Raw genomic sequence first — 19,255 nt, forward strand, 5'->3', positions numbered from 1 at the left:
TAGACTAAACAGGTCAAATGGTAATGTTAACACCATTTGACGAATAACGACTAACAAGTGCATGTCGAGTCTAATGCTCACAGGGTAAAACGGCTTATGGAATTTACGTGGCTATGAATCAGCAAATTATTAAGGCAAGGTATTAAAACGGGTCAATACTTTGACCCGCGCCAGGTACGCGTAAATTTGGTGGAAGATATGTGAATACCTTAATGTAGAAAAATGACATGTGAAAGTAGAGAGTGGGATTTAAACTTAAATGATTAAATTCTCTCTAACGGGTCAAAATATGCATTTAAGCGTAGACGGGTCAAAATCTTGTAAAAAGGTAATAAGTCGAATGCATAAAAGTCTCAAAATTTATTAAGCCGGATGTCGGACTTTAACTCCATATGATGGAGAATCAAATTACAAACATGTAGGAAGAAATTGTAGGTCAAACGGACATGCGAATTTAAAGATACGAAAGATTTTGTGTCAATTACGACAAAATGGAAAGGCTGAATGCAGGGGCCACCATAACTTACGGTGCCACTGTAAGTTACGGTGGAGCTGAATTATTTACGGTGGTTGCCTACTGTTGTACGGTAGGAAAATTTGATTACAGAGGCCACCGTAACTTACGGTGCCACCGTAAGTTACGGTGGAGGTCATTTTCAAATTTTTGTTTTTGGAATCAATGGTTTCCCGGACTCGTTTGGACACGTTTTAAAGCCCGTAAGACTAAATCATTTCGTGTTTATGAAATGTAGGTACATTTTGGATGCCGGAAGACGATCAAGCTCGACGAAGGACCGAACACGATAGATACATGCTTCCGCACTTTAACACTTTGCAAATTTTAAACAACGAATTCAACCACGTTATGTAGAATAACTTATGAATTGTAAAAGTTTTAATAAATTCGTATTTTTATAGTATGTGTAGGCTTAACTACACATCTAATTGTTGGCGTTTACATATAAAATTGTTAATTAGTAACTAGGGTGTTACAAGTTGGTATCAGAGCCCTGGTTTAAGAGATTCAAGTATGGTGGGGAAAACCATGCTTGGACTTAAACCTTATGCTCTTGACAAAGATTGGTGTTCGGTTCGAGGCTTGATCGCAAATCCGGTAAGTACATCTATGCTAATAGTTTAGCATGCTAAAGTGTTGTAAACAACACATGGGGTTATCGTGTGATACACGTTACCTCAATTAAGCGATAAATGTAGTTGACAAAGTTACGCGTGTTGACACATATAGTACAAAAGTCTTGTATTATGATACGGGCATTTAGTAAAGTTGACATTACTAACTTTTGTGAATGTCTTGATTGAAGGAAACTTGCGTTTAAAGATGACAAAGGTTAAACAAATTAAAGATGTGATAGAGGAACAGTCCGAGGCATGACGAGAGGAACATGCTCACTAAGGACTAAATCGCGTAAAGACCGCGAACAAGGTTAATGGCAAGAAACGCCCGTCGGGGCAAGCATTATCAGGTGCGTGCTTTTAAATATAATCGCGCAATTAGCAATGTGCAACAAACATGTAAAGAATGATTGTCGCATATGTAAATTAGAAACTTGGGAAACCTGAATAGAATACCTATCCAGGATATTATCTCCAAGAAAACTAAATAGAGGTGTTACTTACATGGGGTGTGATGTGAAAACTATAAAAAGGTCGTGTATGTCATGTGTTAATCGCTTACTCTGGCCAAGTAAGTAGTGGCATATGATACCATGAGTTTCTTATAGCGGACACATTATATCTGATGTAGTAAGGACGGGGTAAATGGGACAAATTAAAAAGTACCCAAAAGAATCAAGTGAGCAAAATATTTGATAATAATGTAAACGCACAGCCGAGTGACGGAAGCGTATTACATTAAGATAATGAGCCCGAGTGAAGGGACAACGAAACACGTAAGATGATCAGAATACGTATCGGGAGGGGGGTGTACTTACACTCGAACCCGGAAAATGCAAATATGTAAAATGATGTAGACATGTATTGGGAGGGGGTGTACTTACACTCGAACCCAGAAAATGCAAATATGTAAAATGATGTAGACATGTATTGGGAGGGGGTGTACTTACACTCGAACCCGGAAAATGCAAACATGTAAAATGATGTAGACATGTATTGGGAGGGGGTGTACTTACACTCGAACCCGAAGAATATAAACATGTAAAATGATCAAGATATGCATTGGGAGGTAGTGTACTTACACTCGAACCCGAAGAATGCAAATAAGACTCTTAACGGGCCGATTTTGTAAAACACCAAATTTGAGAACAAAGTAGGAATATAAAAGCGAAACGAAGTCATAATGCATACCGTAAGGGTTGCAATAATAACGACTTCGGTAAAATACCCGGTTGGTGGGTAAGGATTTAAACACATGCGTAGACTGAGAAACAGGAACGCGCATGGAAAGTCAAAAGACGCGGGTTTTGGGTCATGACCAAAGGACGATAAGATAACGGCAAATAGAAATTTTGATGAATTACGCTCAACTATTTTAAAGTTGAACGGGTCGAACAAAGATTGAAGTTTGACATTTATAAGTGATGAAATTTTCACACGAACAAGTCAAACAAAATTTAAAAAAAAGGGATGACTCTTGCTAGAGTAAGTAAGCGCGAATCAAATAAAAAAAAAGTGCGAAATATTAGTAAACCTATGTAAAGGAGTTAAAGGTGTTAAAAACATTAGAATAAAAGAACCCGGGTAATGGGACGTAAAGAAGTATAGGTAAGAACCGGTTAACAGTAAGTGTAGGGCAAACCGACGTGTAATTGACGTTAGAAGTCAAGGAGTCGGAAGGATAATTCGAAAGAAAACAATGTAGCCTTAGACTACGGTCAAGGTCAAACGAAATCCAAAAAGTAAAGGTGAATAATTCTAAAACATAAGAGGGGGTGCCTTAATGCCATATGCGTATATAAATGTATACACATTTGAATAAAGACTTGAATAAAAGATGATCTACGGGATCATCATAACCTGCGGGATATGAATTAAAGCAAAAGGATCATAAGGGTCTCACCTTAAAGAGGTGAAAACATAAGGAAATAGCCTACGAGGTTAAGTGAAGGAACCTACGGGTCAATAGTGTAAGGTGAGGGAATTTGTTACGATTCCCCGCATAAAGTAAGAACAGAAAACAATAAATTATGAGTTATCAATTTCCTTGATATGGATAATTGACAAAAGTTAAAAGGAAAATGCTAAACTAAAACTCCGGTTTTTGCAAGAAATGACGTTTTTACGAATATGAATTCTGATAGACGAATATGTAATAGGCATGAAAGATATAAGTCTTGACACTGATAAGTGCAAGACGATACATTTGAAAAGAAAGGTTGGAATAGACCTAAACATGACGTGACGCGATCACGGTCAAGAGAAGTAATGTGAAGTAATCATATTATGACCCGAGTGATGGGTACAAAGTAACTGGACTGATAAGTCTAGTTAGTGAGATCGGTTAAGGTCGAAACCCAAATTAAGAAATTGTTTAACACGTTATTCACTACGAAGAGTAATGTAGAATAAACATAATTTATAAACCTATGTGACTAAGTGGCCAACGTTTGGCGACACGGTCAAGTAAACAACAAAGGTATATAGATCCAAGAGATAAAGTGACAGCCCATGAGACCTCACTAACAGAAAATATTGATCACTTATTTGAGGGATCATAAAGCTATAAGTTCATGAACAAAAGAATAGTTGCTAAAAGTTAAAGATTTCACCAAGGACCTTTAAACGGGTCAAAACGACAGATTCATAAATAATTTGATAGTATATGAAAGCGATGAATATCGCTAAGTTAACCGGACTAGTGGAAATAACGAGGTTACGTTATTTCAAGATTGCACTATGTAGTATGAGATACGTAGACAATTAGTAACCAAAAGGATATTGCCATACTTTTCTGGTAATACTAACAATTGGTCAAAGTAAAAGTAACGTTTAAAAGATTTCTCGGATCAAATGCATTGAGTTTGAACTTGATGAATTAAGCAAGAAAAGGTTTCGAGGACGAAACCTCTTTAAGGGGGGTAGACTTGTAACACCCCGAAAACAGGTTTGGAAATTAAACCCCGTTAATACTAAAGACGGGGAAAGTACCGTTAGCGGTAAAAGTAAACCGGAAAATATTAGGAATCAAGTGAATAATCCTAATATTAATTAAAAGTGAATAAGAGCTTCCAGGAAAATAGAATGGATAAAAGGCCCGATTTAGCGGGACTTAAAAAACGGGTTTTAACTCCCAGAACCCACTAAGTTAACTAGGTAAAATTAACCTAGTTAGTAATGAGTAACTAAATAATAAACTATGGGTTATAGTTTCATTTATGAATCTCTAAACTTGAGGGGCTAAACATGGGCAATTAGAGAAGTGTTTTATTAAAACACTTAAATAAAAAAAACCACACATACATGTGTGTACGTATGCGATCAGAAGAAGGAGCCAGGAGAGCTCAAACCCTAGTTCAACAAATCCTCCAAATCGAAGCTCAAATCAAGCCTGAATCGTCTGCATGATTACAAATTCGTGATCGCCTAGTCGTGGGGATCATAAGGTATGTAAAAATTTGATGATTTGTGAAGTTGTAAAATTTGAATAATCTTCATAATCGCGAATTATGTATGGATTAGAGAGGCTATGGCTGAATTAGTGTTGTATGATTTCTTGAAAACAAACCCTAGATGTAAAGTCGCTAATTTAGCACCATAAATTAGTGTTTTGGTTAACTAGTTATGTAGGTGCTAAGTGGGTTTTATGAATATGGGATGAACACTAGAATTATAGTGTTAAAATAGATGAACATTAGGTAAGTAATGCAAGTTCTAGTTGTAACTTATAAACACTAGACATAAGGGCTTAAAATTGATGCTTGAAGCTTGGTTGGAAGTTAATCAAGAACTTGACAAAAGAAGTATACGAATCTTGCACACTAGGTGTTTGTTAAAATGCCTAAATGAAAACTAAAGTGCTGAAATAGATGATATTTTTTACATCTCTTAGCCTACAATCACTGTGTTATAGGTTTCTAACCATTACCAAGAGTTTAATAAGGGTTATAGCCATGGAAATAGGTTGCATTTGATGGTTTGGGTCAAATTTGAAAGGAACCTAAACATGATTTCCGTAGCTTTTTATATGGATTTTAACTAATCTTAAAAAAATCATATAAAATCAACCGTTTATCCGATTTGGGTGTTCTATACCTTTTCGGAAAGCTTATGAAGTAAATTTTTACTGTTTTCAATCATAAGAAACAAATGTGGTTGTTAAAGAGGTCAAAAATATGATTAAAACTGTTGTTCAGAAAACTTAAAAGCTGATTGAAAAATGAAAATATAGTTGCTATGCTGATTTTATAAAAATCATATAAAATCATAGAAAATTCGTTAGAAGGTGTACCTTATATGCTTGCGAAGGTATTGAAGTTTTCTACGATCCATTTTTGAACATGTTAATCTTGTTCGAACTTTAAATGGGTCATAATGGTCGATTACAGCAGCTGAATAGAAAAATCGCTGCACATTAATAATGTTATTATTAATCCGGAAAAGGCATATGATTGCGTATACTTGTTTAGTCATGAAGTATTTATTGTTAGGAACAAATAACACTTTATGTGACATGCTTAAAGTGTTTAAAATCACTTACTAACTTGTTATATAAGTAATTTCACTAACGGGTCAAACGGTTAGTGAATGAAAATAATTATGGTATGAAACTAGTTGTTGAATATATGGCATGCTTTGATTGATAAGTGTGTAAAAAAAGGGGGTCTATAGGGTGATGGCCATTATATAGAATGACCAATCTAACCATCTTATGGATGTTATGATATAGTTGACTCTAAACAAGCTAGGTGGGAGCTTGAAAAGGAACGGGTCAAACGGATCATGGATGCGAAGAATGTTTGCGCGGACGCGGGGTAAGTAAAGCTTACACTTTTTTTTAGGATACGTATTTACTTTATAGATTATAAACACGACCAAGGTTATATCCGAAATATGGGTTCCGACACGAAATGATACGGGTCGGGAAGAATAAAAGGATAAAAACCATGATTAATGACAAAAAGGGGCGAAATGGGTTAAATAATGAAATGGTAAATAAATACCATTCAAATATAAGTGCAAAATGTTGGTCGTTTAGACTAAACAGGTCAAATGGTAATGTTAACACCATTTGACGAATAACGACTAACAAGTGCATGTCGAGTCTAATGCTCACAGGGTAAAACGGCTTATGGAATTTACGTGGCTATGAATCAGCAAATTATTAAGGCAAGGTATTAAAACGGGTCAATACTTTGACCCGCGCCAGGTACGCGTAAATTTGGTGGAAGATATGTGAATACCTTAATGTAGAAAAATGACATGTGAAAGTAGAGAGTGGGATTTAAACTTAAATGATTAAATTCTCTCTAACGGGTCAAAATATGCATTTAAGCGTAGACGGGTCAAAATCTTGTAAAAAGGTAATAAGTCGAATGCATAAAAGTCTCAAAATTTATTAAGCCGGATGTCGGACTTTAACTCCATATGATGGAGAATCAAATTACAAACATGTAGGAAGAAATGGTAGGTCAAACGGACATGCGAATTTAAAGATACGAAAGATTTTGTGTCAATTACGACAAAATGGAAAGGCTGAATGCAGGGGCCACCATAACTTACGGTGCCACCGTAAGTTACGGTGGAGCTGAATTATTTACGGTGGTTTCCTACTGTTGTACGGTAGGAAAATTTGATTACAGAGGCCACCGTAACTTACGGTGCCACCGTAAGTTACGGTGGAGGTCATTTTCAAATTTTTGTTTTTGGAATCAATGGTTTCCCGGACTCGTTTGGACACGTTTTAAAGCCCGTAAGACTAAATCATTTCGTGTTTATGAAATGTAGGTACATTTTGGATGCCGGAAGACGATCAAGCTCGACGAAGGACCGAACACGATAGATACATGCTTCCGCACTTTAACACTTTGCAAATTTTAAACAACGAATTCAACCACGTTATGTAGAATAACTTATGAATTGTAAAAGTTTTAATAAATTCGTATTTTTATAGTATGTGTAGGCTTAACTACACATCTAATTGTTGGCTTTTACATATAAAATTGTTAATTAGTAACTAGGGTGTTACAGCTGAAAAATAAAATAAAAGTAAAAACAGATATACAAGATGAATCACTTGGCTCCGACTCGTGTATAGTGTAACCTTTGATTATTTCCGCACTTTTGCACTTTTTAAGAGATTATCTTAGTTATTGTAGTAGGCCCCTCTTTTGAAGGTGACGTTACCCTCAACCCAGTAGTTTGAGTCAGCAAGGATACAATCCTAAAGGGTCGGATTATTGAAAGATAATTAATTAAGTTATTAATGCATATTGTGGTAGGCCCCTCTTTTGAAGGTGACGTTACCCTCGGCTAATTAGTCTGAGTCAGCAGGGATACATTCCTAAGTAGTCGGGTTAAAATATTAATAGTAGTTTAACTTATGAGGGGATCAAAGAGTTTGGACCCCCGCCATCCAATACCAATGGGTATTGAAGGAGGTCCTACTAAATTTGACCCAGGTCCTTTGTAGGATCTATACACTGAACAATGGCAAGACTCTTACCAAACCGTTCCCTTAACCCCCGACCAGGTAGCCAACATACCTCCATGTAGACCGTGGAGATATGAATGGTGAAAATCTTTTATTTCATATAGACAGTAAAATAATGCCAAGACACCACAGACAAACGATAAGGAAGAATCACCTTCAACATAAGAAACTAGTTATTAAAGTAATTAATACATAACCAAGTAAAAAGTGCGAAAAGATTAAAAATAAAAAGTATTACACTAGACACTTGTCTTCACCAAGTGATGTAAGAGACTTAGGCAAACATGGCCTTTGATTGTCAAGAACTCTTACGATCAATCTTGGATCCCGAGACGACTCACACACTCTATGATAGACAATGGATGATGGTGGTGGATGATTGTGTTGTGATGGTGGTGGGTGGTGGGTGAAGTGTGAGAGAGGTGGTGTGCCAAGGGATGAGTTGCAAGTGATCCAAGCACTCCTATTTATAGGCTGAACAGAAGCTCGGGCACGGCCCCGTGTCCATCCTTCTCTCTTTCTTCATTAATTGCAGTTTGTCTGCATTAGTTGACCACGCCCCCGTGTCCGCTGAGCACGACCCCGTGTGCAGAAGCATATCTGTACTATCAAGATTTTCCTGGATTCTGCGAATCTTATAGTTGACCACAGCCCCGTGTCCGCTGAGCACGGCCCCGTGGTGGGCGATGAAAGCTTCTACAACTTTGTCTTTTCTACTGACACTTAGGCACGCCCCCGTGCTTACTGAGCACGGGGTGTGTTCAGCCTTCTGTCTTCTTGATTTTGCTTGGGAAGATGTTGTCGGGGGGTCGGGCATGCCATGTTTGTTCCTTTTCTTGTATTTATGTTAGATTTAGTTGCCTTTTTGCTTCTTTTGTTCATTTGAGCTCATTTAATCCTGAAAATACAAAAGGAAGACAAAAACACACTTTTTTCCAACATTAGTACTAAAAAAGGGTTAGTTTTATGCCACAATTGATGTAATTTATATGTTGCATTTTGTGCACATTAGTAGCGTGAAGGAACAAAATAATAAAAATCAATTTTTACACGCCGCGTCATGCGACCAATTGGGTATATCCCCTTCGTGTAGCGCGAAGCGGTTGTATTTCGCGGCAGAGTTATTTTTGGAGCTGGATTGTTGCTGAAATTATATATATACATCATTAATTAACAAGAAAACCCTAATTACGAATCAACATTAACTTGGGCGAAAAATTGGAGCGTTTTTGAAAGTTTGAAGCTGTCGGTTGAAGGTTTGAAGCCAAGACAAGCATCCGGGTCGTGTTTTACCATCCGGATTTCTTTATTCTTCGTTTCTTGTCTTTTGATCATGTTTCTAGTTTAAAAAAAAAATACTCTTTTGTTGATTGTTTCAATGACTATGATTGGCTAAACTTATTTACTGCCTAGACTCAGATGATTGGTTTGTAAATTTTTGATTTTTATTATGGATATTTAGTTATTTATGGATTGTTTGCAAAAGTAGTCAACTTGATTATAGGTTTAATGTGTTTGCATGCTTAAAAGTGTTTAATTGTCGTTTATTGCTTCGTATAAGTCTAGGTGAATGTCTTTCACGGAATAGGTTCATGCTAGATTATAATTGATTTTGTAATCTTTAAGGTTAATTGGCCAATACACCTTAAAAGTAATAATCGGTAATTTAATAATTTTGAGTGTTCTACTAATCTCTATAGTTGTAAGGTGCGAGATTATTGTTAGGTCTACATCATTAAATTGTTAGGTAGGGTCTCCATGAGGAGTCTGAACTAGTTGCCTTAGTGATTGATGTCTGACAAATTAAATTAATATTCCAAGTCTATCCTGGTTTATAGTCCGTGAGGAAGTTAATCATATTAGGATACTTTTGTAAACACTTAGATGACCCGTGGGGGAGTCTAGATTAACCGGTGACCATAACAGCCTTTAGAGCTCCATAAGTGTCTTCTCGAGAAGGGTCGAGGGTCTTGTTCGGTGTCTCGACAGGTTTAGTATTAGAAGATCCCTGTTCCATAATAAGAATATCATTACTGATGCAAACCAGGATTCCAGTCTAGGTAGTTGTTTCCACTATCTGTTTAAAACCCGAGTTAGTTCGTAATTAGTTAATTTTGTGAATTAATTTAATTTAAATTGCAATTTTAGGATATTTAGAAACCCCCTAATCAAATATAAAAATGGTTAGTGTCGTGTCCGATTTGCCCTGCTTGCGGTGTGCACATATAATGTATATATGTGTGGGCGCTCGAGGGGCAAAAGTGAAATGGTACTAACTTTAACGTTATTTTACTAATTTCATGAAAATAACGTTAAAAACAGCGGATGGTTAATCATGCATCATGTTGTGACGTTGATATCTGACAGACACGAGGGTACATGCACCAATCAGTCCGTGTTTTGATTGTTTAAGTGTTATGTGTCTTATGTCCAAGGCTTGATACAAAACTACAATCGAGTCAGGGGTCTCACTAAAAGCAGTCTCTCTATTCCTACGGGGTAGAGGTAAGGCTGTCTACATCTACCCTCCTCAGATCCTACCTTAGCTTTGCTATTTGTGGGATTTACTAAGTACGATGATGAAGATGATTAGTGTCGTGTCCGTGTCAGTCTAGGTGTAGATAGAGTCTAGTTAACGTAATTAGAAAGTCTCGTGGGTTCGATACTCGAACTTACTTAAGCTATACTGCATTGATCGGTACACTTGCTGGTTGTGTGGTCTAAGTTTTAGAGAGTCTGTTTTTATAAAGTTAAAACTTAGCGTGTCTATCAGTCCGTGTTTCGATTGTTTAAGTGTTATGTGTCTTATGTCCAAGGCTTGATACAAAACTACAATCGAGTCGGGGGTCTCACTAGAAGCAGTCTCTCTATTCCTACGGGGTAGAGGTAAGGCTGTCTACATCTACCCTCCTCAGATCCTACCTTAGCTTTGGTATTAGTGGGATTCACTAAGTACGATGATGATGATGATTAGTGTCGTGTCCGTGTCAGTTTAGGTGTAGATAGAGTCTAGTTAACGTAATTAGAGAGTCTCGTGGGTTCGATACTCGGACTTACTTAAGCTATACTGCATTGATCGGTACACTTGCCGGTTGTGTGGTCTAAGTTTTAGAGAGTCTGTTTTTATAAATAAATGGCGAAGAAAGTGAGTGTATGTTTTGTTTTGTTTTTAGGCGTATTGCTAGGGCTGTAAATGAATCATTTGTTCATCGAACAATTCGTGAACCTTTCGACAGGGAGTTCGTTTATGTTCATTCGCGTAATTAATAAACGAACGTGAACAAGAGATTCCGTTCGGTTAGTTAAAATGAACGAACACGAACAAATGTCTCGTTTGTTCAATTGCGTTCGTTTACGTTCGGTAATGTGTTCATGAAAATTTTTTCATGTTCGTTTGTTTATGTTGTTCATTAAAGATTTTTTACTATTTATTTACTTTTTCTAAGCTTTTTATATTCTTTAGTTCTTATTTATCTTATTACCCAATCAAATCACAAACCCTATCTCCCCATTGCTTATACGCCGTTCCACTTTCCATCTATTATTCACATCGAAAAATACAATCGACCTTCGCTCAATGATTAGGGTTTCAAGGTCTAGCGCCGCTCCCTCTCACCATCAAGCTCTAGCCATCACCGTCTTTATCGATTTTATTTGTATTCGTTTGTGTTCGTGAACACGTTCATTTCCTTAATGAACGAACACAAACAGTAAATCTCGTTAGGCGTGAACATATTATATCCTTAAACGAACGAACACCAACAAGACCCTATTCGTATTCGTTCTATTCATTTACCACCCTATGTATTGTACTAGAACATTAATTGAATGGTATTCTATATAGGGGTAGGGGTGCTCCACTTTCCATCACTCACCACACCCAATCATTGTCCGTCACGTCATTGAGCTTGATTCCATCACTAGTGATGGATTTTACTAGGGGTGCCCATCACTAGTGATAGTTTTTTTTTTCAATTATAAATTAACAATAATAATTTCATTTAAATAAAAAGCAATATTTCGAGACATATTTTAGGTTACAACTTAAAAAAACATATAAAAATAAAAAGATACATAAAGAAAACCTACTCCTCGTCCGAATCCGGAAATTCCAAACCTAAAGAACCTACAAGTTCAATTAAATTATATCTCAACCGACAGTGAAGTTCTTCATTGCGCAAGTCTTGTTGGACATTTTCGGGAACTTGTGTAGGAGGATCCGGCACCCAATCTGGAGATATTGCACATCCATCTTCTTTTATTAGCATATTGTGCAACATGATACATGCATATACTATGCTATGGATTGTTTTTGTATTCATTGCACGAACCGGTCATTTTAGTATGCGCCATCTACCCTTTAAAACACCAAAAGCCTTCTCAACATCTTTTCTTGTCGATTCTTGCAACTTCTTGAACGTCTTTTTTAACCTCGATAGGAAATGAAGGATCTTTCACAAAAGCATACCATGATGGGTAGATACCATCCACAAGAAGATAGCCTCGTCTGTAATATCTTTCGTTAACAAAAAATGGACAGAAGGGTGTTGTACCGTCTGTTACGCTTTGAAACAACGACGATGTATACAAAACATTGATGTCGTTGTTTGAACCAGGAACACCAAAATATGAATGCCAAAACCATAAATCATTCGACGTTACCGCTTCAAATATGATGGTTGGTCTTTTAACGTCACCCTAAAATACGCCACTCGCAACTCTCTTGGACAATTTCTCCATTCGAGATGCCATCTAGCCTCATGCGCGGCGTAAATACATGCGATGTCGTGTCTCGTGGGTTTACGTAGAAACTCTTTGGCATACAATTTAATGATCACATGACAAAAGAATTGCAAACATTCACGTGAAGTTCTGTCCGACATAGCTAAGTATTCATCAAATTGATGGGGAGGGTTACTTATCGCTAGTTGGCGAATGGCGGATGTGAATTTTTGTGTCGGCGTGAAACTTCGTTTGCCCATCCCGTCGTAATATTCTTGAAACCATTCTTTGCTTACTTCGATGTATCCTACAATCTTTAAAAATAAATCTTTTGGTAAACGAAAATGATCTCTAAACATTTCAGCATTGTAGACCGGATTCTCCACAAAATAATCCTCTATTAACACTTCGTTGGCATGTATACGATCACGATCCACCATTTTCTTCTTTGGGCGGTTCGAACCTTCAAGTTCGTTATACGCCTTCTCGAAAAATTCAAGCGTGTCATTATCGGAAGACGAAGAGCTATTGGTGTCTTGCAGAAAGGAATTGGTTGGAAATTCCATTTTTAAAATTATGCAAGAAAGTGGTATAAATTTATGTATTTGTGTGGGTGAAATATGTATTTGTGTGGATGGTATATATATAGTGTTTATTTTTTTTATTTTCTCAACGGTAACATCATTCAAAACGGTAACATAACATTCAAATCAACGCTCATGGTGGCCACGAGTTATACATATCACGCGTGAACTTTGATGGTGGCGGTGGTGTATCATGTCCAATAACGCGTGATGGTTGGTTCTTCACGCGACGCCCTGACCCCCCTTAAAATAAATGTTTATTACATTCATCTTAAGCATCTTTACACTAGTTATATTAAAAAGCTATATAAGCCAATATTTTATAATTTGTAGGAAAATTACTTTTTGAGTCCATGTGTTTTAGTGTTTTAACTATTTAAGTTCAAAATCAAAATTTTTAACGCTTTGAGTCCCTACAGCCACTTTTCTTAACCATTTGAGTTCAAATTTCTAACACTGTTAGACTTATTCTGTTAACTTTTGTTAAATGACCAAATTGCCACTATATTTAAAAAAACAATTTATTATTATTATTAAAACTATTATTGCATATATACAACATATCTCTCTCCACATCTCTACATATTCCACACACACTCTCTCTACCTAATTTCTTTCTCTCTCTCTTACTTATCTTTCTCTCTCAACAAAACCACCACCACCCCACAACCATCGCCACCTCCACCACTGCACAACCACCTCCGCACAACCCCACCACCACACCATTTTTGTTTAGAGAGAGAAAGTTAAAGGGTTGGTGGTGGTGAGACAGTTGTGGAGGGATCTCGGCAAAAAGGAATTGGTTGGAAATTCCATTTTTAAAATTATGCAAGAAAGTGGTATAAATTTATGTATTTGTGTGGGTGAAATATGTATTTGTGTGGATGGTATATATATAGTGTTTATTTTTTTTTATTTTCTCAACGGTAACATCATTCAAAACGGTAACATAACATTCAAATCAACGCTCATGGTGGCCACGAGTTATACATATCACACGTGAACTTTGATGGTGGCGGTGGTGTATCATGTCCAATAACGCGTGATGGTTGGTTCTTCACGCGACGCCCTGACCCCCCTTAAAATAAATGTTTATTACATTCATCTTAAGCATCTTTACACTAGTTATATTAAAAAGCTATATAAGCCAATATTTTATAATTTGTAGGAAAATTACTTTTTGAGTCCATGTGTTTTAGTGTTTTAACTATTTAAGTTCAAAATCAAAATTTTTAACGCTTTGAGTCCCTACAGCCACTTTTCTTAACCATTTGAGTTCAAATTTCTAACACTGTTAGACTTATTCTGTTAACTTTTGTTAAATGACCAAATTGCCACTATATTTAAAAAAACAATTTATTATTATTATTAAAACTATTATTGCATATATACAACATATCTCTCTCCACATCTCTACATATTCCACACACACTCTCTCTACCTAATTTCTTTCTCTCTCTCTTACTTATCTTTCTCTCTCAACAAAACCACCACCACCCCACAACCATCGCCACCTCCACCACTGCACAACCACCTCCGCACAACCCCACCACCACACCATTTTTGTTTAGAGAGAGAAAGTTAAAGGGTTGGTGGTGGTGAGACAGTTGTGGAGGGATCTCGGCAGTGGGGGTGAGACGGTGGTGGTGGGTGTTCAGAGGTAGCGGTAGAGGGATAGTGGTGGCAGTGGGCGACACTAGTGGTGGAGGGATCTCGGCAGTTGGGGGTGAGACGGTGGTGGTGGGTGTTTGGAGGTGGCGATAGTGGGATGGTGGTGGCAGTGGGGCGGCACTAGTGGTGGAGGTGAGACAGTGGTGGAGGGTTTCTTGATCTGTAGCGTCATTTTGGTGGGGATGATGGGGCAGTGGTGGAGATGGTGGCGGTTTGGTGGTGTATATATAGAGAGAGAAAGTGTGCTGATGTGTGTGCTGGTGTTATATATATATATATAATTTATTTTTATATATGTTGTATATTAAAGCTTTATGCATTAAAGAATTGTCTTGTACTCATGTGCATATAAGACTTGTACTTTTGTGGGTAAATGACTAAATTACCCTTGTAATTAACAGACTTGATGGATGATGTTAGAAATTTAGACTGAAATAGTTAAGAAAAGTGGCTATAGGAAATTATGGTGTTTAACATTTTAATTTTATAATCAAATGGTTAAAACTATTAAAACACAAATACTAAGTAAATTTCCCTAGTTTGTATTTATTTTAAGATATGGTATGAATGCTGTTAGATGCCATATTAAAAAAAAAAAAAAAAAAAAAAAAAAAAAAAAAAAAAACATGTCGTAGGACAGAAAGACACAATAATAGATCACATATTCATTTCATTGAGTTAGTCTTTTAATCACAACACAAGAAGATAAAAGTCGGAAGGAACTTTAATGTTTCCAAAATAACTTAATTATAGTAAAAACATCCACAAAGTTGAATGAATTCGGACGTCTTAATTCATCATTTTTTCTCCTCTCTCTCATTTTTCCGTCTTTCCTCCTTTACTGACTTGAATTTTGATTAGTTGTTTTCTCTCTCTTCCATCTAGACGTCATATAGACCACATTCGCCTCCAATGGAGGCACTCTAATCAAATCAAAGCCATCAGCCCCTTGACTCTAAAAAGGTAGGGTAGCGCCTTGGTGATTCAAATACTATTTTTCTTTTTTATCGTTATATATAATTACTCAATAACCACAAACGAAATCTGATTAAATATTTAATTAACAGGCTGTAGATGGATTAGTGAAGGAATTGAAGAAGTGTGGTTTGGCACCCATAGTAAAAGGGTTCTTCACAAGGGCAGATTTGGTGTCTCCGATCCTTTCACACGACGGACACATGGTGAGAGTGGCTGCCGGTAGCTGCATGTAAAATGGTTGAGACGACTTTAACGCCTTGAGTTCTTGAAGCTCTTTTTGAAGTCTCCGGTTCTCATCCGTTAATTTCTCGCAACATTTCTTTAAGTGTTCAAAGTTCATCTCCGTTTGCTTCAGTTTCGTCCTTAAGTTAAAAAAACCATGTATTAGAAATATATATTTGTATCTAATGTAATTAAATTACGTATGCTTGAACCTAACTATTTGATTAATATATTCAAGAGTTAATGATTGATGGCGTATGTTGAAAGGTAGCAATAGTGTTTGGAATAATTGTGGTTATATATTGCAATCAAGTGGAGACCAAAAGAGCCCACGTTAATATTTTGGTCTGTTGTTGCAACCTCATTCATCATGGCATGTTTCTTCTTACTTTTCTTTTATTGAAAAGGTTTTTTCTATAAAGAGAATGAAGACAAATAAAACAATTGAAACACGGATAACACATTAACACGTCAATAAAATATGAGTAAAATTTTAAATTAATATAAAATATATAAATTCAAATTTAGTGAACTTATATTACATCATCAAAAACTTTCATATAAAGTTACTAATATTCACTAAATAAGTGATTGATATGGGTTAGTCTTTAAGTGAATTAATCATAAAGGAAAACATAAGTAAAAGTGAGCATATATATATGAACAAAACCTTTTAATTAACTCATAATCCATTAGCTTTTTTTTCTGTAGTTAAATTAGACAAAGTGCATAAAATAATTGTACTAGTGATTAGTAAAAGAAACAAAATACTTTTCAGGGATCATCTACTATCAGAAAAGTCTTATCTCCCTAGTTCTGTCTCTATATACATTATTAGCGAACAGCAATTTTGAATAATTATCTTTTACAGTTATGTAATCCAAACTTAAAAATTAAATTGAATAATTATCATTTACAGTTATGTGATCGAAACTTAAATATTAAAAAAAAAATTCAACCGTTTTGCAATCAGATATGAGTGGGTTACTAAATTTGCAACCTTAATGATTTCAGTCGTAAATTTTTTGCTAATTTTGCGACCGTTTTCAGTCGCAAATTACTCTTTTCTAACAGTGATATCAAGATTTTTATTCCTGGAACAAAATATGTAAACTACCCTATTGAAGTTATAAAATATGTGGAAGCTTGTTTATGTAGAATCAAAGGGATTCTGATCTAAAATTACAAAACTCGTGGAGTAATTAACCAAAAATACTTTTCTAAGTAAATTGTTCAAACTTCTAAATTCAAATTATAAACATGAATAATCTGGAAAATAACTAAAATTACAAAATACGTGGAGTAATTAACCAAAATGTTTTCTAAATAAATTGTTAAAAACTTCTAAATTCAAATTATAAACATGAATAATCTTGAAAATAACTAAAATTACAAAACTCGTGGAGTAATTAACCAAAAAAAGTTTTCTAAATAAATTGTTAAAAACTTCTAAATTCAAATTATGAACATGAATAATCTTGAAAATAGCTAAAATTACAAAACTCGTGGAGTAATTAACCAAAAAAAAGTTTTCTAAATAAATTGTTAAAAACTTCTAAATTCAAATTATAAACATGAATAATCTTGAAAATAACTAAAATTACCAAACTCGTAATCTTGAAAATAGCTAAAATTACAAAACTCGTCGAGTAATTAACCAAAAAAAGTTTTCTAAATAATTGTTAAAAACTTCTAAATTCAAATTATAAACATGAATAATCTTGAAGATAACTAAAATTACAAAACTCGTGGAGTAATTATCCAAAAAAATGTTTTCTAAATAAATTGTTAAAAACTTCTAAATTCAAATTATAAACATGTATAATAAATTGTTGAAAACTTCTAAATTCAAATTATAAACATGAATAATCTTGAAAATAACTAAAATTACAAAACTCGTGGAGTAATATACCTCGCTCTTCTGTTTTGGAACCAAACTTCAACTTGCCTGGGCCTAAGCTTTAGTTCCCTTGCTAGTTCTTGCTTTTGTTTCTGCTAATATTCAACATTAATAATCATTAGCTTGCAATATTAAAGTAAATTATCTAAAACTATAGGGTTTTGTATGTGTTTGTGTGTGTGTATATAAAAAGAGCGCTTATACATACAGGGTTTAAAGAACTGTGATGTTTAAAGGCTTGTTCAAGAAGAGCAGACTGTGGTTTGGTAAGCCTGAGTTTCTTCCTACCATTAGCACAATCATCATCATCTTCACCATCATCAACACTTGTAGCACTCATCACTCTCGAATAGTTATTATCATTCGAAACTCTCTCCGATTCTTCGCTCCCAACCTCTCGTTCCCTCTTCGAACTCTTGTTTGAAAACGACGAGCCTCCACCACTGATTACAGCGCTATCCTGTCGATACAACATACGTATATCACCTACTTTGGTAGCCACACGCCCGTTTTGGTCACCGTGGCTTCGAGAAAGACCTAACGTTAACGATGGCTCGAAACTCGGCTGCTTGGTGGAATCCATCGTGTTTAGATTGACCATGGATGGTGATGAATTAAGGCTTAGTCCTAAGGTAAGTCCTGTGCCACAAACACTATCAAACTCCATTTGATAATTGATTTGTTATAGAATATTGAAGACGATTGTGTGTGTATATGAACTATGAAGAAGAGGAATTTAATGAAGATATTATGGAGGAAAATAATTGTTAGGGGTTGGGGGTGGGGGTGAGGAAAGCTATGAGGCTGCTTAAAAATGAGATGATTGAGTATGTTGAAAATGGAATATGATACTGTGAGTGGAATTACTTTGGTCAAGAAAATAATAAATGAATAAAATGAAAAGATGGGAAAAAGGTATAATAATTTGATAGTTCTTACTATACATAGGTTGACCTTTTTGAGCAATAACAATCAAGAATCAAAGCAAACTTCAAGATTACTCATTTGATTTAACAACCAACGAATATAATTTTTTCTTTTTGGTTTTTTCACCTGGAAAACTAGTTTAAATAATAATAATAATAATAATAATAATAATAATAATAATAATAATAATAATATATGCTATTCTGGAAGAAATAAAAAATATAAACGACTAATTAACAAATAGAATTATGCAGAAAATATTGAAAGTATATAGTTTGAAGCACCAGAAAATGTGTACACAATTTTCGAGTTAAAAGTTTAATGTTAGGGGGGTAGGGGTGGAATAACTCACTAACCATTCCATCACTTACAACATCCAATCAGGTTCTGCCATGTCATCAACCATTATTTCCATCACTCACAACCTTTTTTAGTGGAAATGGTCATCACTCACAACCTTTTTATCAATGTACAACTCCTCAGCACTAGAGTACAACTCCTCAATACACAAAGTTCCAGAAAATGAAGTTTACAACGCGTGCTCCGGTTCACGCGTTAAACATATTACGCGTTAAAAAGGTTGGCGGTGGCGGTGTGGGCATATGAAACACGCGTGATGGGGGG

At 35.6% G+C, this 19,255-nt stretch overlaps 2 protein-coding genes and 1 long non-coding RNA gene across 5 annotated transcripts; 1 reads left to right on the top strand and 2 right to left on the bottom strand.

The window, feature by feature from the left end:
- The first annotated feature begins 1,096 nt into the window (after positions 1 to 1,096).
- LOC110911279 lies at positions 1,097 to 7,114 on the top strand. Of its 2 annotated transcripts, XR_002576918.2 has the most exons (4): positions 1,097 to 4,580; positions 5,864 to 5,948; positions 6,253 to 6,343; positions 6,922 to 6,974. It is a non-coding gene; the product is annotated as an uncharacterized LOC110911279 (long non-coding RNA). The 2 variants fall into 2 exon arrangements; XR_004880446.1 differs by having other exon boundaries at positions 4,026 to 4,580; positions 6,253 to 7,114.
- A 5,171-nt stretch (positions 7,115 to 12,285) lies between these two features.
- Positions 12,286 to 12,915, bottom strand: LOC118487427. The gene has a single exon (XM_035984266.1). The coding sequence runs from the start codon at positions 12,913 to 12,915 to the stop codon at positions 12,286 to 12,288; it is 630 nt and encodes a 209-aa protein (XP_035840159.1).
- Positions 12,916 to 15,249: 2,334 nt separating this feature from the next.
- On the bottom strand, positions 15,250 to 18,685 carry LOC110911278 (homeobox-leucine zipper protein HAT22). 2 transcript variants are annotated; one of them, XM_022155881.2, is made up of 3 exons: positions 17,913 to 18,685; positions 17,717 to 17,796; positions 15,250 to 15,944 (listed from the first exon to the last, which is right to left on the bottom strand). In XM_022155881.2, exons 1-3 carry the CDS (start codon positions 18,369 to 18,371, stop codon positions 15,665 to 15,667), a joined length of 819 nt encoding a protein of 272 aa, XP_022011573.1. In that variant the 5' UTR covers positions 18,372 to 18,685; the 3' UTR covers positions 15,250 to 15,664. The 2 variants fall into 2 exon arrangements, with proteins under 2 accessions (XP_022011573.1, XP_022011572.1); XM_022155880.2 differs by having other exon boundaries at positions 17,717 to 17,799; positions 17,913 to 18,587.
- Between the last annotated feature and the right edge of the window lie 570 nt (positions 18,686 to 19,255).

Source organism: Helianthus annuus, chromosome 15, assembly GCF_002127325.2.
Source record: "Helianthus annuus cultivar XRQ/B chromosome 15, HanXRQr2.0-SUNRISE, whole genome shotgun sequence".
NCBI lineage: Eukaryota > Viridiplantae > Streptophyta > Magnoliopsida > Asterales > Asteraceae > Helianthus > Helianthus annuus.

Bases quoted from the DNA above. Each gene is read 5' to 3' on its own strand.
- LOC118487427 (XM_035984266.1), bottom strand. From the start codon at position 12,915: ATGGAATTTCCAACCAATTCCTTTCTGCAAGACACCAATAGCTCTTCG.
- LOC110911278 (XM_022155880.2), bottom strand. From the start codon at position 18,371: ATGGAGTTTGATAGTGTTTGTGGCACAGGACTTACCTTAGGACTAAGC. The intron at 17,800-17,912 runs GTATGTATAAGC...GTTGAATATTAG, and splicing joins ATCACAGTTCTTTAAACCCT to CAGAAACAAAAGCAAGAACT. The intron at 15,945-17,716 runs GTATATTACTCC...TTTTAACTTAAG, and splicing joins TTCCAAAACAGAAGAGCGAG to GACGAAACTGAAGCAAACGG.